This window comes from Corylus avellana, chromosome ca2 (assembly GCF_901000735.1).
Source record: "Corylus avellana chromosome ca2, CavTom2PMs-1.0".
Lineage (NCBI taxonomy): Eukaryota > Viridiplantae > Streptophyta > Magnoliopsida > Fagales > Betulaceae > Corylus > Corylus avellana.
The window spans coordinates 44,128,232-44,151,763 of NC_081542.1; the positions used below are offsets into that span (position 1 = coordinate 44,128,232).

Sequence of the window (23,532 nt, forward strand, 5' to 3'; positions counted from 1 at the left end):
GGCAGGTTCCACAGAAAAGGATGAAAACACAAGGAGAGTCACATGCCTATTTATACCAGCTTGGGGGGGGTGGGTGTGTGGGGGCTCTACTTTCACTAATCACTAAATTATGTGAGGGAGATATGGATGAGAGTCCCACGTGGCAACCTTCTGTTTTTTTCAATCACTTTGGCAACCCTATGGCAACTGATGTGGATTTTGGGCACCTTCCAGAGTATTCTTGCACGAGCAAGAGGGTGAGTGGAACCTCCATTTCTTGTTGGGGTTGTTGAGGTGTATATAGTCAGATGAACAAATATTGAATGAGTTTCACGCTATGTTTTGCTTTAATTACTTTCTACAAGCATTAGGCACGCATCCATGCGCAAATGGGTGGAAACTACAAAGTGCATGGGGAAGCAAAAACATACATACATAAATATAAAGGTTTAAAATGTGTATATATAATTTAAATTGTAAGTATTTTTCTGCGCCATTTTCCTAATTTGATTTTGAGAAATTTAATGGGATGCATGATAAATTAGAAATCTGGTATTGGGAGATTCTTAGTTATGTCATAAGATTGCTAGATACCAAATTGCATGTTAGGAAACTTGAATTAAACCAAGCCATGCAATTTTCTAATTTTCGGCCATAGGTCCATATATAAGGGATAATTAGCTTAATTAGTTGTTTTTATTATTAATTTGACCTAAAAAGGTGCAAGCAGGATGTTGATAAGTTGAAGGCAACTTCAAGTGGGGTGACAACAAAGTGGCCTCACATGAAGTTACTCGAGAGTGTCAAATTTAAAGTTTCAGACTGATACAGTACGCAACTGTCAACTCGAACCTTGGAAGGGTGAAGTGGTCATTGGGTGACCATAATAATCCGAAATGACCCATCAATAAGATGTTTGTAGATTGAAGGATTCTATGGTAGATGTAATACAGATTCATCTCATGCAGCGTGATTAGGGTTTTGGGCGTCAAGCTAGACTAACCTAAAGTACCTCAAGATGCCCACATTAGAATTTCCTATAAATTCATAGGAGAGGCCTAAACCACAAGAGGAGTGGTTTGGGAAGATTTCCCCTTCAGATTTAAGTGAAAATTAAAAGATGTTAAGAATTCGGGTTTCGGAAAGGGCCCTTCTCGAAATGGAAACTAAGGTTCTGATAATATTGTTATTTATGGAAACTTAGGGCTTCAAAGTAATTGTTCTAAATAAAGTAATAATATAGGGTTTCAGGCTAACATGGTGGAAATCCCTATTTAGGATTAATAAATTTCTTAAAATCAGAAGATATTAAGAAATTAGGGTTTTGGAGGAAGACCCTTCTCAAAATGGAAACTAGGGTTCCGATAATATTCTTATTTAGGAAAATTTAATTAGGGCTTTGAAGTGAATTCTTCTAAATAAAGGTGTGAGACCTTACAATGAAGTCCTTGGTTGACCTAGTCATCAACCGAACATCTCGGGTTTTTGTGATGCAATACTCAGTCGAACGGGGATCAATGTCCTATCAACTATGCCTCTCAAGAAGTCACCTCGGTCGAACGAGTATCGACCAACCTTCAACGTACCGAGTTCTCGGGAAGTTCTACGCAAACTCATCCAACAGTCTCGTTCGAACGAGCATGGGCTTTCATTCAAACGTGGCTGTCTCCAACCATTTTCTTCTTGAATTCGATCAATATTTGAGCTACCTCATCAGATTTAGCAATAATTTGAAATGTTGACCTATTCAGGAATTTCCGAGTCTATGCCTATTTTTAATTCCTTAAAGCAATAGATGCAATTTAAAAAATAAAATAAAATAAAATAAAAAAATAAAGGAAAAACTCTGATAAGGGAAAAAGAAAATCTGAATTCAGTGGAAATAGAGCTTAGCCAAAAAAAAAAAAAAAAAAAAAAAGCCAGAGTGCATCAAAACTCTTGCTTATGCATGCTTAAGCCTTACCTTTACTAGTCACTACTCAATTATATTTATTTGCAAAGACTTGGTCAAATATATCTTCTTTCTTTTTAATAAATGAAGTGATTTAATAATTACTAAGGGAACCATTTAAGAGAGAAACAAAAGGGAAAGAAGTTGAGAATAAAGGGGAGGATTCGGAGAAAATTCAAAGATTTTGTAAGTTCATCAAATTTATTCTCTATTTAATCCATATAATTTATATGGTTTCTAGTCGGCCATGAAATTCAATAGAATCTTTTCTACCTTTAATCTTCTTTTAGCAAGTTATTCTAAAATCGGCAGATATAGCTAGACAGTCCATATATATATACTCCATAATTAATTAATTAATCTCGTATCTCTAGATAAATTTCACAACACCGTCGGACATGACTCTCAATATATAGTTCCTTCTTAAAACTAAAAAAGAAATATATATTAATTTACGATTTCAAAATTTAGTAGTGATCTGTACTTTCTTTCTATCTCTTACAACATATGAAAACATTGATGAACATCACATTATATATAATCACACTATGATTATAATAATATAATCAGAGAGAAAAAATAACAATAATTATTATTGACCATGTTCTTTGTATGTAATTCTTCGTCGAAGAGGACAGCCAAGCCATTGGTTTACGCATAAACCAATCAAGTTTGTGATGGTAGGGAATCCATTACACTTAACAAACCTAGAGCTACAAAAATCATCATCCTACACTAGAATATGGATATCATGTTAATGCAAAAACCACTGTTACCAAGTCTTCATATAAAAGTGGATATATATTTATATATATAGAGAGAGAGAGATTATATTGATTAAAGGGCAAGACCAATCCATGGCGCGCGGCGATACTTTTGCGCATATTGACCATCTTCTTTCTAGTCAATGATTATGTCACAAAGTTAAGAGACATGGTGGCATATATTCCATATTGGTGGTGCCCTCTAAAATATACAAAAAGGAAAGCCAACTGTTTTTAAGAATCTCATCATCACAAAGTAGAAAGATGGAGTTTTGTGGCGAACCTTGTGCATTGTGGCTCGTGAGTCGTCTGATGAAACCAAAGTGGCATGGTGAGAGGAATGAAATATTAAAAAAAGAAAAATAAGCAACCAATTAGGTTGGTTGTTGAACAATGACTTGGATTCCAACTTTATTTAGTTGAATAATGAAAGGGATATCATCGTTTAGGTGCAATATTTGTTTAATTAGGTGCTTGTATCTACAACTTTAATATCATCGTCGTAGGCTATCAGAAATCAGAAACGATGATCTTCTTAGATCAAGCTAGCTGTGTGACCTTTTGATCATATATATATATATATATATATATATATATATATATATATATATATATATATATAATGTAAAGAGATTTGACTGATCATCACACCATGCAATCTAAAGGCATTAATTACCCCCACGCATGCATCAAAGAGTATTAGTTCATCTTTTCTTGTTGTTTTTTCTTTTTTACAAGAGAAAATGACTCCCCAATGAGCTAGCATTGGCAAATGGATGTGATCCACCTATAATGTTCAATGCAGAAAGGAAAGAAAAGAAAAGAAAAGCGCAGTTTTGAGTGCTAAGCTCATTCAGATTTAGCTCATCATTCAACTATATTTTTAAAAAAGTGCACCACGACATAAGACGACTGATCCCCCACTTTCGATGAGTGCCATTGGTGCTCCAGTTCGGTTTTTGAGACACCAATATATATGCACCATTTGGAGACGTACAGCAAATTTATGTGACGTATCGAGCTTTACGTGTAGCATTTTTCGCCAATTAAGTGACTTAACGATATATATATCGAATGATGAAAAGACTCCAACTTCTGTGTCTTCCTTTTTTCTGCAGTTTTTCCAACTTCGACAGTAAAGTGAACCAAATCAATGATGTGATCAATTTTAAGATAAAGCGCAGTAATCGAATGATGTAACACTCTCGTCTCATATTAACAAGATTTGTAGTCTATATAGAAGAGTGCCAATTTGCTTTTAGTACTGTGTTAATCATGCACATTGAGCAACAACGGAAAAATGAAAACTTAGCAAAAGAGAACAAACTTAATTTATTTGTAATCCAAATTCTTTCATAGTATCAGAGAATTTTTCAAAATACTCTTTTAGATTAATATTTAAGGAAAAGTTTGGAAAATAAAATCTTAGTCAAATTCAAAATTCAAAAATTTTATTTGAAAAATAAAATCTTAATTATTTATTAGCTAGGAGGATTTGGTTAACTCCATATTTGGATCCTAGTTTTAATATTATAATTTAAACAAAATAATTTGAAATTCATACCACACTAAATTTGTCTTCTTTTTAATTTTGAAAAGTTGCTTTAATAATTAAATAAAAAAAATAAAAAGAAAGGGAAGGTGATGGCCCTATGGGGATCTTAGAATCACTCCCCATGTGCAGCACCACCTTCAACAATTAAACCACATGTCATTTTCTAATTTTTGATTAGTACTATGTTGTTATGTTTTGATCTATTTTCTATTATAACAACATAGACCCAACCAAATGGGCGTATACATGCAGTACTCTATTCCATCACAATATTGGACTCACCTAATTAAATTTAGTCTAGGGTATAGGGGATATATGTTACACCGACCATGTTTTTCTAAAAGCTTACTATTTTTTATTTTTCTGGGGGGTAACATATCCAAGTATATTAAAGCTAACTTTTCCCACATGAAAAAAATAAAAATAAAAAAAAAATACACTAAAGTATTTCTATCCCAAGTACCAAGCAGACTCTTGCCCTTATTTTGGCAGGTAAGCACTTTCAAGAGCTTTCAATTTGGTGGGAGCCCTTGGAGTACTACTTTCTTTGTAAGTGGTAATTGTCTGACCATAATGAAGCATGCATAGAAAGACAAATTATAAATGATATGGGCCTAACTGTGCATAAAGTTCTAGATTGACGGGACATGCCATTGATGACCTAACAAAATGAGCTTAAAGTGACATGAATAGCGCAAGCTGCAACCTTTTATTTCACCTTTCCTTTAGTGGGTATATATGAGAGTTATCAACTTCATCATGAGCTATAGGGACTTCTGCAGGGTGTAACTGGCCGGAAAGATTGCTGTCATATATCTATGAATTAATATCTTAATTAATCCCATGCATGGAAGTCTCAAATTCAATGACACCATCACTGTATCTGATGACATCTAATGTCATCATCAACTTTGAAGTTATTTTAAATTATTATTAAAAAAAGCATGAAAAAACTCGACAGTGCTCTTAGAGCTCAGATTGTTCTTTTCCTTATCGTCTACAATCTGTGATCATTTTGTATTCTCTGCAGATATAATGGTTTGAGAAGAAAATTCTTGTAGTGGAGGCATAGCCACCTGTTTTGACCTGCAGCTATGTCATGATCAGTGAACCCTATCTAATGTCTCTGTCAAAATATTGCAACCTAGAGGCCAGTACAATCACTGCTCTACCTATATATATATATATATCTAAAATATTACCAACTCCATTGCTGCTGCACTAGGAAAAAAGCAAAATGGAGAAATTGGCATTGTTATCCTAATTTGACCTGGTCAAAGTCATATCAAAATCTCTACCTACCAACGAACCAAGCCTATCAATCTTGAATCGTTTACCCAAAACATCTAAAGATCGATATCAGATCTAAGAGACCTCAAGACCACTACAACCAACATTTATCCTGAAATATACTGAGAAATATATATTTCTGGGTAAGTGGCATACAACATTTGTCCTCATGAGTCCTTATCCAGATACCATAATGTTTGATATTTTTATATTTTTATATTTTTATATTTTTTATACTAGGGTTTATTCTTTCTTTCTTTCTTTTTTAGGTTTATTCTCTTCTTTATTTAGTTTAGAGTTTCTTGTTTACCGCTCATTAACTTTTTTAATAAGTAGAAACCATTGTAATACAGTTTAATATATACATCAATACAGTTAAGATATAGCCCTAATATTTCTTCAGGTTCTTTCTTCTTCTTTTTCTGCTCTCTTTCTCTTCCATATATCCTATTATATATTTCTACCTATCCAAACTAATCTCATCAAATCAACTGAACTCAATTGTGGAAAACTGATACTTTTTTTCTATAAAAATCGAATTAGGATCCTTTCCATTTCATTTAAACTGGATATATAATATCCGGTTAGTTATATTGGAAGAGTATTTGTGTCCCTTAAAAAAGTAAAAAAACAAAAATACACCTCCAATATATATAACTAATTAGATATTATCCTCACGCATTTAAGGCAACTCGAATGATCTATTGATTCGAGCCCAACTCTCCACAAACCTTTAGATATTGAGTAATGCTAGAGACTATCTTTTTATCCTTCTAAAGTTGATGTGAGTTTTAAAATTACTGTTAAATTTTAGACGAATCATACTTGAATTTTTGATTCAATGATGATTTTGAAGGTCACATCAATTTTAAGAGGATAAAAAGATAGTCCATAACATTACTATTAATTATTTATATATTTTACATTGTACCCTTGGAAATATATATTGAAGTGATAACGTTGGTGGAACTAGTACGTATCCAACTTCCCTCCAATAAGAACTTTGTGCTTTTTTTTTCTCTCTTTTACTACCTTTATATTGTCCCCTTTTCCCTGTACGTTCCAACTCCAATAGCAATAAACTGACCTTATTGTTTCTCTTCGATCTGTTCTTTACGTGTGCAAGCAGGAATTTGTCGCTTGGTGTTAGTTAACGAAATATCTCGATAACAATAATCTATCAACAATGGCTTTTTCAAATTTCAAAGGATAGCTAGTGTTATAATTAATTCAACGAGGGTAGGTTAGATTTGGGAAGAAAAAGAGTCAAGGTTAAGATCAAATTATCAATCGAAGGGAAACCATATTTTATTGAGAAATACTTCTTTACACTTTAGTGTTCATGTTGTATATATTTTCGTGGAGTAGAAAACCAATAGAATCATGTTGGTCAATACTGGTGTCGTCCACGGGAGAAATGCTAAAGATCCTAACACTTTTTTTCAAATGATCTAAACTCTGCGTTCATTTAAAAAAAAAAAAAAAAAAAAAAAAATTAAACATAGTTATTTCTTAAACCGACAAGATCATTTGAAAAAGAGAATTTGAAAGAAAAAAAAGTGTTAGGATCTTTAGCAATTCTCTATCCACTACTGCCTAATGAAATAAATTAAGATTATAGTGAATAAAACTTGGGGAGAAATTGCAATCATGCCTAACTTCATAAGATGGATTGATGAGGTCTCAAAACTAGGTAAACGCAACATATGCACGTGTGATGAACTTTCTAGGCTACCGAGAATCGTATCAATTCTTATCCAAGAAAAAAGCAGCGGCTATAGGCTAGCCTACGAAAACCCGTACAAAGATAATCATATATATTCAACCACGCAATCCTCATATTCCTTTTTTTTTCTTTTTTCTTTTTTAAGTAGCAATCCTCATATTCCTACATAACGATTCGAAGCATATTCTTTAATTATGCTCTTGAATAAGTTAAGATCTTATCACGAACCAAACAGCCCCTAATAGGAAGTTTACCCAATGAGAGAATATAGGTTGATTAAACTCAAGATAATATTCGTCCACTTTTTTCCCTCTTATCTTGTTATCCAAGTAACCACCTACAAACCACGTACATGTATTATGTATAGAGAATTTTGAAGTAAACTTTAATTAAGACTTCTAATTTTAGATTAATTTTTTTGAGATTGTCTTACGTACACCAATCAAATTATATTATACTCAAATAATAATTAAAGATTTCGGAGATCAAATCATTCTTAAGATATATATGGATGCAGAATCATTATACACAATCAAACCGTTAACAATTTGGATTAAAAATCACTTGTTTCCATTAGCTAAGAGTTAAAATCAGGAGAAAATATACTGTAGAGCTCATGTAATTTGAATTTTAAAAAAAAAAAAATTGAAAAGACTCACTTATCTCACTTAAATCTAGGTAATTTGGATGGACAATTACAACTTTTTAAGTCTAAGTTTGAGAGTATATATATAAGATCATTTCTTGGCCTTTAACCCAAAATACAAAGGACCGTCATTTTTTGACCTATCGTTTATTTGTTGTTTTTATTTTAAGCATTGTATTTCTATTTTGGTATGTTGTCGACGGAAAGGGATCTGAGTTATTTAGGTTAAATGGTAGGACATAGTTTTCATTTTCTTAAAAGATGTAAATATTTTTGTTAACTATGTCCGACTATTTAGCCTAAATGACTCCTCTCCATTTCCATTGTCAACAAGCTCAACTCGGCTCTTTTGATTTTTTGTTTCCTTCAAACCGTATTTTCCCATTTACTTAGAAAAAAAAAAAAAAGGTTTGAGGGTATGAGTAGTTTCCTCTTTTTTATTCTTTTTTTCTTTTTTCTTTTTTTTTTTTTTTTTTTTTTGGTGCCCTTTTGCATTTGTCTTGTATCTTGTCCTTGCCCAAGTTTCTTTACTAGCTACAACCAAAAGGCTCGAAAACAAAAAACCCTACAAGAGATCAATTCAGGGACAAACGGAGTCTACCATCTTCCAATCAGCCAGCTGATCTCAACAGGAGAGAAGACCCAGGAAATCCCAAGCACCTCCGACAATGAAGGAACAAGAAAAACCCCTAACCCACCGCCTCCATTACTGGGGCAACACCCCAGAAGAAGACTACTACAAGCTCCAAGGAATCACAGGCTCCAAGTCATTCTACACCTCGCCCAGAGGCCTTAAGCTCTTCACCAGATCATGGCTTCCCCTGTCCTCCACTCCTCCACGTGCCCTCATCTGCATGGTCCACGGCTACGGCAACGACATCAGCTGGACCTTCCAGGCCACCTCCATCTTCCTTGCCCAAAAGGGTTTTGCTTGCTTCGCTCTTGACTTGGAAGGCCATGGCCAATCTCAGGGTCTCAGGGCTTTCGTACCCAGTGTTGATCTTGTTGTTCGAGACTGTCTCTCATTCTTCAATTTTGTCAAACAAGACCCTCTGTTTCGTGGGCTGCCTTCATTTCTGTACGGAGAATCGATGGGGGGTGCAATTTGCCTCTTGATCCACTTAGCGGATCCGAAAGGGTTCGATGGTGCAGTTTTGGTCGCACCAATGTGTAAAATCTCTGACAAAGTGAGACCCAGCTGGCCAATTCCACAGGTTCTCACATTTGTTGCCAAATTCTTTCCCACTTTGCCAATCGTTCCGGCCGCCGATCTTTTGTACAAGTCTGTGAAGGTTGACGAGAAGAAGATCATAGCGGAGATGAATCCGATGAGGTATAGAGGGAAACCAAGATTGGGGACGGTGGTGGAACTAATGGGGGTTACTGAGTATTTGAGTAAGAGGTTGCCCGATGTGAGCCTTCCATTTATTGTATTACATGGAAGCGCGGATGTTGTTACAGATCCGAATGTGAGCAGAGATTTGTATGAAGAGGCGAAGAGTGAGGACAAGAGCATAAAGATTTATGATGGGATGATGCATTCTTTGTTGTTTGGCGAAACTGATGAGAATATTGAGATTGTTCGCCTTGATATACTGACATGGTTGAATGATAGATGCAGAGGAAGAGTTGAATAAATTTGTAAGGTGAAATCTCTGATTAGTGGGTCCAAATTGTTGTTATTTCACATAATTAAATATTTTGACCAATTGTATTCAGCCCAAATGAAGTCACAAGCGTTTCACAATAATATATATATTATCTTACAGTTTAGTGTTTGATGAAAGTCTTCAATGAGAGGATTATCTTGATGACAGAATACGTAGTTTATGAAGTGTGCCAAAACCTGCATAACTGCATTCTAATTTTGCATGCTTATTTTGGTTATCTATCTTTATGAATCGTGTTCCAACAAAACCAAGTGGTTGTTTTTGCATAACATAATTGCTTCAATCAAAGCATACCCACTGATGCTATCATGTCTCTTCAGAGTTGTAGAATAGTTTTATTTGTGTATTTACACTTCAATATGCACGATCATTTCCAAAGCTTTTGTGCCTCAGTGAAGATGAAACTTGTATCTCCAATCATATGTCAAACAGTGTTCATTATCGCCATCTTTGCCATATATATATATATGAGATATGCTCACTTCCCTTCCATAAGAAAGACCTAGATTCTTTTCCTCTCAATCAGTCTTCTTCGGTCTAGAAGAAATAAGAGAAACCCATAAATACTTCATTGGGAGCTTTAATTTCCTTCCCGATGCCCCAAAATTTCAACAAATGATTCTTGACAATCCCTGCAACTCTACTAGTGAACAAACAACTCTAATCAGGCTCGACTGTCAATCCTGACATATTTTTAAACGGATTCAAACACTCATTGACCATAGCAACAAAGTTCAACTCGCCCTACATAAGATAAGAAGGTCATCCAGCAAAACAAAGATGGAAAATTTTCTCCCTATGGCATCTCTAATTGAATCTAAACTTGGCCCTCTTAAACATATTATCCATGAGCCCTGAAAAGTTTCATTCACCAAAACAAAAAGATAAGGTGACAAAATATCATCAACAAGAAAGAAAAAAAAAACCCTTAAGCTCACCATTAATTCAAAGAGAGAAGCTAAGCATAGTGATACACTCAATCCACCGCACCATAACCTGAAGGACTCAACAGTCCTTAAAACCACCAAGACAAAATCCCGTCTCACATAATCATAGGTCTTCATTAAATTAACCTTCAAAGCACACCAAGGGGATCTTTTATCTATATAGTAATTTCCCAAAAGCTCTTGAGCCAAAAGGATATAGGCTGCGACTAATAAGTTATCACAAGGCACCTTTCATGTCTATTAGAGTTATAATCAAGCCGAATCAAATCGAGTATTAAATGTTCAAGCTATATTCATTTAATTTTAATTCGAGCACAAGATAAGCTTAATTTATATAACTCATTTAATAATTAAACCTCAAGTTTGTGTTCACAATTAACTCATTTATTAAGTGAACTAAATTTGAATCAAATTTATACAAGCAGATTGTTGAACGGGCTTGTTCATTTACAACCCTAACGTCAATTATCAGCTTTACCGGACAAGTTATTCAATGACTAAAATAAAAATGGTGGCCAGCTTGGGTGAAGTATACTGTCCATATATGGCTTACTTACAAATTATATTTCATCAACATGAAGATGGCGCAGGCCACATCTACTATTCAAACTGGAAAATACGACATAACTCAAGATGAGAATGTAACAATATTGGGAATCTGCTACGATGGCATGGATTTCAATTTGATGATCCTCAGTACAGATCAATGGTAATAACAAACTGATGCTCAACATGGATAATAGAAGACAAAACAATCGTTCAGAATCTCATCTCACAATCTTCAAAGAAAATTAATAATTTAATATTATATAACACAAGGACAAATACCATAGATAACCCAAATGCGTTCATCAACGTGTATGTATAGAATCAATTTTACTAATGAACCTAGCTAAGACTTTGTAAACTCTGAATCAGAAAACAAAATAAAGAGAAAGATAAGAAAAAATCATCATAATCCTCTATCATTTACACTTTGGAAGTAACAATTTTGAGGTAAACATATCTTTACTTGCTGTAGACTAATGATCTCCACATCCTATAAATCGTACGAGAGAATGATTCGAGGAAGACAGAAAGATCATTCCCTAACGAACAAAAAATTTAACGGAAAAGAATGGATCATGTGTTTCCGTATGTAGACTATTCACAGAAAATTCTCTCAACACAGTCCCCTGTTATCTTTTAGAACTATTGTCAGACAATCTCCAAATAATTGAGCTGGCTGCTGCTGTCGTTCTCATCGTCAAAAAAACAAACCTATTCATAACCTGCGTTAGCAAATAACATCTGTCAAGCCTAAAAAGAACTCCTAATCACATCATAAACAGGTATTTCAGGTCCTCCTCTGTGAGGCGCGTCTGACCACCACCGGTTCCATCCTCTCCAAATGCAGATGCAACCATCTCTCTCTTCTTTTGCTGCAAGAATACCAAGTGTATCTCACATGAGCAAAAGATCAAATTAGACAAATCACATATAAGGACAATTTCAAGTATAAATTATAAATGTGAAATCAGCCACTATTTTAAAAAAAAAAAAAAAAAAAAAAACATCATTTTTCTTTTTTTAACGAGGAACCCTCCAAAGCATAGTCACTTCGTGTACCCGCCTTTGTCGAGTAAACCTTGGGCCCATGTAAAGTGCCCCTCCACACAGATCAGATAATATTTTGGCTTCACCGGCGGGCTGACTCTAAGAAATTGTTTGCATCCAAGGGGATTCAAACCTTAGACTTGCTGGAAAAGCTACCAAGACCAAAGCCCTTACCACTTGAGCCAACCCCTTGAAGTTATTCAATAAAGACATCTAGATAGTAGATATGACACAGATACACTAGCTGATAACTTGGGCAATGACCGTTGTGAACAGGACAGTCATTTCAAAGACTATGATGCAGACTGATGAAAGCTCATTTCCATGGCCTAGACAACTCATCAACGATCTTTTCCAAAACAAAATACTCTTTCTTTTGCTTGTCCACTCAATTTTCATGATGGAACCAATATACTTGAGGCATGTATACATTTCTGACATGCAGAACAAATGAATGCCATACTGTCAGGAATATGCACTACTAAATAAACAAAGCATATGAATATTGTTATCATTTTGAGTCGTTTAACCCACATGCCATTATGTCAGCGCACTGAATCTAATCCAAGCTTCTGTAAAACAAGAAGTAAACTAGATTCACCTATTCATTTCCTTTTCAGCTTCCCCGGTCATTCCAAAACATAAAAAATGAGATATAAAGTACACAGATCTATCCTGTTCCATTAATTTGATTGTTAATAAAACACAGCAATATATGGCAGTATAAAACTAAATTCTCATGAGAACTACCAAGTTATTAATGTCTACAAATTTTGACTGAAAAGCATAAAATAATCAAAAGAGAGAATTTACAAGAACACGAAATGACAGTACCTGAAGGGCTAAAATACGATCTTCAACTGTATCTCTGACCGTTAATCGCAAAACTCTAACAGGACGAGTTTGCCCAATTCGGTGTGCTCTGTCAATTGCTTGATCCTCAGTGGTAGGGTTCCACCAAAGATCCAGCAGAAGAACATGGCAAGCAGCAACCATGTTGAGACCAAGACTAGCAGCTTTCAGAGACATAATCATAACCGACACCTACAAGGAAAGGGATCGCATTTTAGATATATCAAGGGGGAACTAAAAATTAGCAAAATGTAATTACTTAGAATATATCTCTCCCTCTATAATTATAGGGAAAACACAGAACTTCGAACCAGGATATCAAGAGATGCTATGGTTTCCACAAACCTCTGGGCGGGTGTTAAAATCCTTCACAGCTTTATCTCTGGCAAAAACTGACATTGTTCCATCAAGTCTTCTGTACTGAATGGAAGAATTTTTTAGACAAGCCTCAAGCAAATCCAGCATCCTTGTCCACTGTGAAAATACTATGGCTTTCTCTCCAGCTGCCTCAACTTCAACTGAATTTTTAGAACTCTCTACAGCCAAATTTTGTCTATCAGGATTATCCTCGAGTAATTCCCCAACAGAGTTGCTGAGACAGATGGCTCTTTCATCAAGTGTGTTCTGTGCATAACTATTTGATGATGTACAACCCCGAGGTTGACATAATGAGTGCAGGACCTCAAGAGCGGCCTTAATTTTGGTAGAAGTACCTTCAGAAAAATGCTCAGCTGCATCAACAACTTCAGAAGCAGAGCAGTTGGGGGAACTACCCTGACAAGGCTCGTCAGAGAGAGAACCATTTAGCGTGGCTTTGGAAAACACTGAAGACGCACTGAGTCTAACTTTGCAATTTGTAACAGGGCACTGCTTGTCATCACCAATAAGATGCTCACTAAGACATTGGTTGCAGAAAACATGACCACAAATCGAAACAACAGCATCTTCAGGAGGATCCTAAAGAGGAACCAGCAGGTTGTCAGAAACACAAAAAGTATATCAACTTTCTATCTCACCATAAGAATTCCAAGGATATTAAAAGAAAAAGAATAGGTGGTAGATATAGCACAAGACAGAGAGTTCTAGATATACACAATAATTCAGAGAGTTGCTCACTACTCACCACAGGCTGAGTTCTAATTTAAAACACATCCACTAAGAGAATTAAATGCCAAGGACTACAGACTAAAGATACACCACATATCATTATACCATTTGTTCATCATAATGCTAGCATGGTTATCCAACATCCAATTAGTTTCAATAGAATCTTGAACCACATAAACAAATGTGTTGGCCCTTTCAATAATTGAAGGGGAATTTCAACCACGAGGCATGTGCTTTATAATGAAATCCTTAAGAACTAAAACCAGACCTACCGGTTTCAGCACCCACTAACTGGTTAAACAGGTTACACCCCCTTCATAGCCACCCAGGCAACTATAGTTGCATCTCAAAATCCTAATTGTATAGTAAATCCAAGCCAAAGCACCTCCTGCTTTCAAACAAGGCTTAGAACTTAGAAATTGTGCTTGTTTCGACGTAAAAAGTTACTGGTCGGAAAATGTTTCTTATGGAAAATTTACTAAAATGCCTTTATTTGGTTAAAAGTGTAAAAATGAGTCTGAGAACATTTTTGGCTGTTAAGCTTGCATTGAAAATCATTCCCCACGACAACACCTGGAACAACCCAAAACCGGAAACCACCATATCTCACACCCAAAAACTCATAGAAAACACCAAATCAATCGAAACAACCCAGAACTAGAAATTGACAAGAAATCACATCCTCATGGCCAAAGAAAATCCTAAAAAATTACCCAAAACCGGAAACCACCACATCTCTTAGCTACAAAAAAAAAAAAACCACCACAATTTTCACAAACTCAATTCACCATCATCAATCAGGTTACCATGAAAAGCTCAATTAGAGATGTTTCTACCAACAGCCCTTAAACAATGTCAACCAGAAGCCAATCAAGTACAACACCACCATTAAGAGCTCCTCTCTCCCACAAACTTCACCACCTCCACCTCTAAAAACAACCTCAAGTCTACCACAATTGCGACAAGATCAAGAATATTGACTCCGATTTTTGAGCGGGAGCTTTGTTATCAAACTCAGTGTTGGGGATTAGAGAGTTAGGGTAGAGGATTTTGACAACAAAGAGAGAAGAATCAATCAGAGAGAGGGAGAGCAAGAGAGGACCAAAGCTTCTTTTTTTTTTGTAACATTAGGAGAGCCAGAAAACGACGAGTATAAGGGAGGCTGGCACATGTTTAGTTTCTTTACAGAACTGCTGAACCGACATATTTGGTGCTCTGCCATTAACTTCTCCAAATATACAGTAAATAAAGAGTTAACATGGTCGAAAATCTAATTAATTTAAGTGATATGATAACACACGAAAATAAAGTTTCTTGCACTTTTATTCATAACCATATTAACAGCCTATAAGTGCATTCCAAAATAGCTCCGCACCAAACCTTAAAGGCGCAAGCGCACTCGTGCATGCGCGCGTACACACACACACACAAAACACAGATAGAGGAACAAGTCCAAAAAAAGGAAAATAAGTACATACATTACAGATGCCACAAATTGCTAAAGATGCTTCTAAACAATTTAGAAGATGTATTTGCTTGTCCCGCGGAAGCTTCTTTGCCATCTCAGCTGAGGATCTCCATAAAGAACTAGAATCATAAGGCCTAACGAGCAGGGGATGATCACAAGCTTGTCGAAGGCGCAAGAGCATCAACAAGATGTTAACATAATTTTGTTTGACAGTTCCAGCATCAGCATATTCCTGACATGACAATCATACATATGGTTCAAATAACTACTAAACACAAATTAAAATGGCCAACACATTCAAATTTTGAGTATGTAAACTAAACAAATTTCAACCTTATTTTTATTAAAAACAGTAGAATCACATTAAATAAATAAATAAATAAGTCCCCAATCAAATCCAAACTACCGTACTTGAAACTGAGCACGTGAATCAGCCTCCAATCTGGAATAGAAATTACGTTCCTCCTCTGAAAATTCCACTTTTTTCAGCTCTATGGATTTTGGCGGAAGATTAATTATAGGTTCCCCATCAAGAAGTGTGTCTACAGAAAACAATTACCTTATTGTCAGATAATCATATCTCAGAGCAATAAATTTCATGCCAGTGCTTACAATGAGAATTCGATTACATTGGAAAATAATATTGAGAGTTGATGTAGTTTACACAGTGGCAATATATCAAGATGCAAAAAATATTACCTAAATATATAGAATAAAATTAAACCTAAAAAAGAAGTTAAAGTACATTTTAACTTTCTTTGGAATCATAGGAAGTGAGTTGGATTGGATACTCCTGGATCTTAGACGTTGATGGGTAAACAAATAAGCTATGGTTTTCTTGCAGCTAGCCTAAAGTTGTGTCAATCACTGTACCTACAGACGTTCCTTTAAAGCCACAGTAACCATCCTCAAGGCAAACAACAGAAATAATCAATTTGCTTCAATGCTTTCTCATTTGAGAATAAATTGTTTCAAGTGATTCATCAACAATTTATTCTCAAACGAGAAAGCATAAACTATTTTTTAAAAAAAAAAAAAAAAAAAATGAAGATTGCAAAATTGAAAAGAACCAGTTGAGAAATATTTCCTGAAGCATCAATACAACTTTGATGGCTTGTAAAACAGAGTATTCATGGTCACAGCAGAGTCGGACCCTAGCCAAGCAATAAGGCTCAAGATGGAATAGAGAACAAAAATTTAACGCATCTAACAATTTCTACATGTACAAACAAATCCAGAACAAAAAACAAAACAAAACAAATAATATCAATTTATATTGAAGGACAAGAATTAATTCCCACAAGTCTTATATACATTCTTACTTTTGGTGCGGCGCAACATTATCGTCTTCAAGATAGCTTGCAGCTTTCTGTACCCTTTTGTTGGACTCCTATTGATTGGGACCTTTATTGCAGAACAGAAAGTCGGATATAATGAAAAAGGATCATATCTGAGAAATCTGAAGTAACTATAAAGATCATCAATTGCATTCTGGATTGGAGTCCCAGACAGGCACCATCTACGTTTAGCACGAAGACCCCAACAGGCTCTAGCTACTTGAGTTCTGTGATTCTTGATGCTCTGGGCCTCATCCAGAACAACCCTAAACCATCCCACCTTTGCAAGAGGACGAGCAGTAGACTCAAGCAGTGCCCTATCCAAACCTTTTTTATTTTTTGAATATTTTTTGCCAGAACTAGGAGGATCTTTCCTTTTCCTACTGGATGAAAAGCCAGCATCATCTTCTGGCTTCCCTTTCTCATCGTCATCTTCATCAGCAAGAGACTGCTTTGGGACCTCCATGCTGACAATTGAATATGTTGTCAGGACGACATCATACTTGGCCAGCTCACAAGGATCCTTTGTCCGGTTGCTTCCATGGTATGTCAGCACAGAGAGATTAGCTTTGCTGGTTACCTTACTACTTAATTCCTCAGCCCATTGCCGTAGAACACTAGTGGGACAAACAATAAGGGTTCCAGCAGATGGCCTTCCCTTAGCTTGGACCAAAGGGTTCATGTTCTTCATCTGAATTCTATTTGACGTTACTTGTTGTGAATCAGCATCTTGCTTCATTCCATCAACTGTAGGAAGAACAACCTCATCCTCCTCCAAATTTAGAGTTTCCATCTCTCCTTGTTTTACATTTTGACAGGCTCCAAAAGATGGAGCCCTCTCCTTCAGTATAAGCGCAATTGTTGATACTGTTTTTCCCAATCCCTGCAAGAATGGTTATATACATCAGAATAAAGTTAAGCACAGTTCAACCGCATCTAACCATTTAAGACAGGAGAGCATCAACCTGATCATCTGCAAGAATTCCTCCCGAGCAGTTCAAGCTTGTTTCCTTTTGAACCATCCATGACAAAGCAATTCTCTGTCCAGGACATTTAGTCAATATTAGCTGGACAACAATCACTCACACAAGCACACACGCTAGAGATTAACAAAAGGCCGGTCAAGAAGGCAATGAGAAAGAATCTAGTTCTAGTTTTGAATCCTATCGTTAGAAGTCAGAATTTATGAATAGCAAAGAATGCAAATAGAGTACAAAATGTCTGTAATCCTAATAGCAGTTCGTATAAACACCCAAAATGACCATGTAAGAAAGGAACCATTCTCCACTTTTTTATGTGGGAATGGGGGTGGGGGGCCGCTTAGGTCAACCATCTCCACTCACATACCAAGATCCTCATCTACAGTTGAGGAAAATCAACTCCTGATTTTAGTATACACGGTTTGTTTCCCACTCACATACCAAGATTCTCATCTACAGTTGAGGAAAATCAACTCCTGATTTTAGTATACACAGTTTGTTTCCACTGAGATGAACCACTTAGCAAACTCAAATACTCATTTGTAGGAAAGAAAAAAATTGGAGAGCCTCTCTATGCCTTCTGCCCATATGCGGAGTACAATATCCCAGTTCACAACTTAAATTTGTGAGAAAAAACAAAAAATAAAAACAAGAAAACAAATTCACAGTGCTTGCTATTCCATCCCCAATGTGGGGGGATCATCGAACCTTGTAACCAAACACAACCTCTTTTATTTAACTGTTAGGAAGCTGAAATAAAATTCAAACTTTCACAGCTTTCACATCGCACCTTTCAAACAAATGAGATTGCCATAATCACCCCATAAAATTACTTTTTACGATCTCTTTAACAAGTATGCAGATATCATAACCATTTGTTTATTTTTTGCACAGAGTAGCAATGCCCATTCCAGGCATCCATACCTATATCAGAGTACATTTTTCTTTGACAGGTTGCCCCAACTCTAAACAAAAGAATTCCAAAAACCTCCAATACCTCCAATCAAATTCAAGGAGAAATAACAAAATGGAAAAATAACCGACCTGATGTCTTAACAGAGGAACTGCTAAATCTCCTTCTGGTGGAACAGCTTCTGACTTTGGCTGCGAAAGATCCTGAAATGCATAGCACGATCTAATCTCACCAAGGTTTCAGAGTAACAAACCATCATTGAGAAATAATTTATAAAATTACAATTTAAAAAAATAAATAAATAAGAGATTAAAAGATAGGAGAATCTGTGCATTCTACAGGAAGCATATTTCCAGCACCAGTAAGAGCAAGCAAAGAGGAAAATCCAAAGCTAACAGAGCTAACCTGCAATGCGACTTGTAAAATCAACCTCTCATCTCTTGCCTTAAATCTTGGGCCTCCTACTCCCATGTAATGACTGGAATCACTAAATGTAGAATGTTGTGAAGTAACAAGGGTATTCCCAGTTGTTGGAGAATGATTTGTGGGTGGAGGATGACTCATATCTTCAATAATGCAGATATCAGAATCATCCTCAACATGGGATTCGTCCAATAAATTTTTGCAATTCAACTCGGGGCTGACTTCTGAAAAATGAAAACCCGTGGTCATAGATTGAACAAGTCTACCCTCACTTTCATCCTTAACGTAATCCAACTGCATCTTGACCAGAGCAGGGGGCACAGGGGGAAAATATTGTTCCGTTGCACTTAAATTCAAATATCCACTATCAATGTGGGATCTACTAGCCATTTCATCAACTATATTTTGAGAATGATGTGCTCTCATAGAAGCAAAAATCAAGTCTTCCTTCTCACTTTTCGCGTGATCATACTTCTGAGTTGATGTAGAATGTGAAACACCAGATGACAGTTTCAAGTCTTCATCAACAAAAATTCTGTCATCCGCACTGTAAAAAGGCTTTCTACTGACGGCCTCATCAATTACGTTAATAGAATGGCTACTGGGTCCAATCAATTCATCAGTAACTTCATTCTTGACACAAGCTGCTTCCACTTTGTTTGACATGTATGACTGAGTGCAAGTCAACAGCTTCGCTGATGCCTTGTCATCAATAGGACAATCTTCAGCATCAGACGAAGAATTTCCACTGATTGGTGACATATAGTTATTACCTTCATATTTAAAACTCCAACCATTAAAATCTGCGTAATCAGTCATCGAAACCTCTGAGACAGACCTACCAGTTATTCCCCTCTGAGCATTCATAATCATCTTACTACTTGAGCATGCGCTATCATTGGAAAATTCCCCTATTTCATCCTTAGTGTTAGTCATCTTTCTTTGATTACCCAGCGAAATTTGAGAACTATAACTACTGGGCATACAAGGCCGTGAGAAATCATCAACAAGTATATCATCTGTCCTCACGCAATATGGCAAAGCAGTGTACTGGTCGGTGAAGTCACTTACAACATCAGAACTTTGACAGATTGTGGACTCATTAGAAGTTACATTTTGCGAAGATATATCTGCATCCATGAAGGATATTGTCATATGTGCACATGGATTAGTTTCCTGTGGTCCAAAGGTATCCATGCTATCTTCACCCAGCACACCATAATTTGAAAACTTTACATCAATGTCCTCAACAAAAGGACTGTGTGAAGCATCTGCAATTATCAGAAAACACTAATCAGTTCTTCCATCTCAGTTTTCAGAAACAATACCATGCACAATGCAATGAAGGAAAACTTTCAATTAACAACATAAAGTCCAATTAATATCCTCAGTGAAGAGTTCACATACATTTGGAGTCAACATCGTCCCCTACATGCCGGAACTGAACTTCAGTTTCACCCTTAGGAAAATCTAGATACAAGTTATCTCCTCTATCAAGAACATTGTGAGCATCTCTATCAGCAAAACTTGAAGCAGCACTACACAATGGTATCTCAGCTGGTGGAACTCCAGCCCTCCCTGTGAAGGAGGACTGATGGCCCGGTGGGACTACTGAAAACCAATCTTTGAAACTAGCAGAGCCAGTATGCACAGGAGAAGCAGGCTGTGTCAAGGGTTCTATGTTTCCACGGTCAAAGACCATGACAGAGTTCCCTGCAGAATCAAAGGAAGCACCTGAGCCCCCTGTCATAGAATCTGAAGCTTCTGGGTAGTGTAAAGAGAAAAATGTGATAGGACCTGTTAACTCCGCCTGTACTGGAGGTGATCCTTCTGACACCTGAGATCCTAAACAATAAACATGGAAAAAAACGATTAAATGTAAACATTGAGTATTAATGTCATATCCCAATATCCGGTAGTAGTTTGAGGAGACATCAATATCCCACTACTAAGCCTGAAAAGAAGAGTACTTAGAAATCTCATAAGCAATGAGATAGTAGGAGAAGAGAGGACAGTGGAGATAAAAAATTAAAAATTAATAAAATAATAAATAAATAAAGCAGGTCAGAATAAAGGTTTACCCGTTTGACACTTTGCATCAGGAGCTGATTCACTTTGCAACACATTTTTCTGAGATGAATCCTCTCGACTGCTCTGCAATTTGGTACTAAACTGTTCAGTTCTCAAGGAAAAGATGCTCATCAAAAGCTCAGTTTGATGGGATTAGGGCTTCATATGTTAAGAATTCAAACTTGCAGAGGACTTGCCACAGATATACAAACTATTCAAGTATAGACATATTAATACAGCATATAAATAAAAATTGGACCCAACACACCCCCCCCAACCCAAAAAAAAAAAACCCAGATATCAGCAGGCAGATACACCCACATTGGATACAGCCAAGCTCATCCAACTGACAATTCAAAGCACGGGTCCACAAACATTAGTCCATGTCCATCAAAATGCCACGCTGCATAACTGACACCACAACCAGAAAACAAAGCAGTCCAGCCAACCCATAACACTTATAAGCAAACAGAATAGAAAGAAGAACCAAAATCCTACATATCCGGTCATTGTGAACACATACAAATCACACAATCAGAGATTCATCAAAAAGGTAGTTAACAAGCCACAAAGTATCAAAACTTTTATACCACTATCAAACCAGAATCACCAAATGCCAAAACTTCCTACAACCTGGACCCCTATTACTTAATATCATAAAATTTCACTTAAGCTAAGACTCCCACGAAGCACATAATTCCCATAAACTTCCCTCCAACTACTTCAACTTTAAATGTGGAAAATCCTTGTTTCCGGAAGCACAATCATGCTCTAGCCAACCCAAAATTCGTCCTGGTCTCGCATTAGGTACACAACTACAACTTTGTTGTCATGAAGCCCAAGTCACATCAAAGTGTCTCATAGCTAAGAGGCTAACTCAGGAACATGTGCAGCTTTGAGAACCTTTCTCTCGTTCTTCCCCAAAGCCTTAAAATTCAATTATACACACGAATTACCAGCTCACTACGCACTATACGAACCTTGCAATTGAATTTTCCCAAAACGCCCAATTTGAATTCGCATATTCAAGAAGCGATTTTCCAGAGAAAACCTACCTGCAAAGGCTGCTCCTCCTCGCCAAGAATGTGAAACAACGTGTCGATGTCGATCGACAAGTCCTCGTTCAAAAGCCCATCAACGCCCGACATATCACCGCGTGTCCACACACCATCGTCCGCCATCAACATGTTCAGAGAATCAAATCTCTCCAAAACCCTAACTCTCTCTCTCTCTCTCGCTCTCCCTCTATCTCTCTCTCTTTCTCTCCCTCTGTGTCCCTCTATGCTCGGCGACCAAGGTCTCGATCGTGATGGAATCGAAATCGCATATCTCAACGAAACAACGAAACAACGACGAGGACGAATTAGCTCGTAGAGGGCGGTTTCGGAGAAGGTTCGCAATGCGACTTTTGGTTGTGGAAAATAAAAAAGATATAGAGAGAGAGAAAGAGAAAGAGAAAGGACAAAGTCGCGGATCGTGAAGAATTTTGGGGGTGGCGCAGGTTTAAATAGGGTTTGGGTGTGCGTAGGTTAAGGACCAATTCGTTTTGGCTCAGCTTCAAGCTTTTCAAGTGTGAGAGCCTCTGAGGTGCGGTGTGGACTCAGCGGAGTCTACGCCTCGATGCCGTGTCCTCCTTTTTCACACCGCCCACTTGGATTTCGATGATCGCTTTGCCACACGGCTCCTGACTCGTGACCCCCTTTTTATATATTTATTCATAGCAACAAAAGCTCATAAAATCTTTACCTAAAGCAAATCTACAAGCACTTGGATAACATTTTCCTATTTAATCCCTCCTATTAAAATATGTAATTTTCACACACACATATCTGTATATATATAAAAGTTCACGTACCCGTCAAACTATAACAAAGTTTTCCTCCAAATTGAGTTGAAAAAATTTTCTTTAACCTACTATATAAAAGTGACATGTGTCTTTTTTTTTAGTAACATGTGAAATGCACGTGACTTTTTAATAAAATTTATTCCAACTTTGTCCTGCTATTAAAAAAACATGTGCATCTTATATGTTCAAAGAATACATGTCACTTTTATAGAGTAGGTTGAAGGAAATTCTTCCAACCCAATTTGAAGAAAAACTTTGTCCATCAAACTACTATCCAATTGGGATAATATCTCCTCAAACTAGTAAAACATTACAAATATTCCCTCAAGGCTGACAAAAGACGAAATTGACCCTAAATTTTATTAAGGGTATTTCGTCATTATAGAAGACATTCACAATATTTTAGTAATTT

The 23,532-nt window shown here is 36.4% G+C and overlaps 2 protein-coding genes across 9 annotated transcripts; one reads left to right on the forward strand and one right to left on the reverse strand.

The window, feature by feature from the left end:
- The first annotated feature begins 8,492 nt into the window (after positions 1–8,492).
- On the forward strand, positions 8,493–9,675 carry LOC132171579 (caffeoylshikimate esterase). Its single transcript, XM_059582941.1, has one exon. It carries the CDS (start codon positions 8,580–8,582, stop codon positions 9,546–9,548), a length of 969 nt encoding a protein of 322 aa, XP_059438924.1. The 5' UTR covers positions 8,493–8,579; the 3' UTR covers positions 9,549–9,675.
- Positions 9,676–11,362: 1,687 nt separating this feature from the next.
- Positions 11,363–22,944, reverse strand: LOC132173118 (helicase-like transcription factor CHR28). Of its 8 annotated transcripts, none has more exons than XM_059584700.1 (13): positions 22,330–22,944; positions 21,286–21,358; positions 21,002–21,049; positions 20,612–20,917; positions 19,187–20,475; positions 18,913–18,984; positions 17,854–17,928; positions 16,874–17,771; positions 15,963–16,093; positions 15,562–15,783; positions 13,322–13,933; positions 12,959–13,168; positions 11,363–11,949 (listed from the first exon to the last, which is right to left on the reverse strand). In XM_059584700.1, the coding sequence occupies exons 1-13, from the start codon at positions 22,459–22,461 to the stop codon at positions 11,845–11,847; spliced, it is 4,173 nt and encodes a 1,390-aa protein (XP_059440683.1). In that variant the 5' UTR covers positions 22,462–22,944; the 3' UTR covers positions 11,363–11,844. The 8 variants fall into 8 exon arrangements, with proteins under 8 accessions (XP_059440683.1, XP_059440686.1, XP_059440687.1 ...); XM_059584703.1 differs by having other exon boundaries at positions 21,002–21,041; positions 22,330–22,421; XM_059584704.1 differs by having other exon boundaries at positions 21,286–21,353; positions 22,330–22,336.
- Positions 22,945–23,532: the final 588 nt, after the last annotated feature.

What these genes read in the sequence shown, in the direction of transcription:
- LOC132171579 (XM_059582941.1), top strand. Translation starts at nt 8,580, where the DNA reads ATGAAGGAACAAGAAAAACCCCTAACCCACCGCCTCCATTACTGGGGC.
- LOC132173118 (XM_059584699.1), bottom strand. Translation starts at nt 22,461, where the DNA reads ATGTTGATGGCGGACGATGGTGTGTGGACACGCGGTGATATGTCGGGC. An exon ending in TGATGCAAAGTGTCAAACGG is followed by an intron (nt 21,050 to 21,285) that starts GTAAACCTTTAT and finishes TTTATTGTTTAG; the next exon opens with GATCTCAGGTGTCAGAAGGA. An exon ending in ATTTTAACACCCGCCCAGAG is followed by an intron (nt 13,169 to 13,321) that starts GTTTGTGGAAAC and finishes CTTTCCTTGTAG; the next exon opens with GTGTCGGTTATGATTATGTC.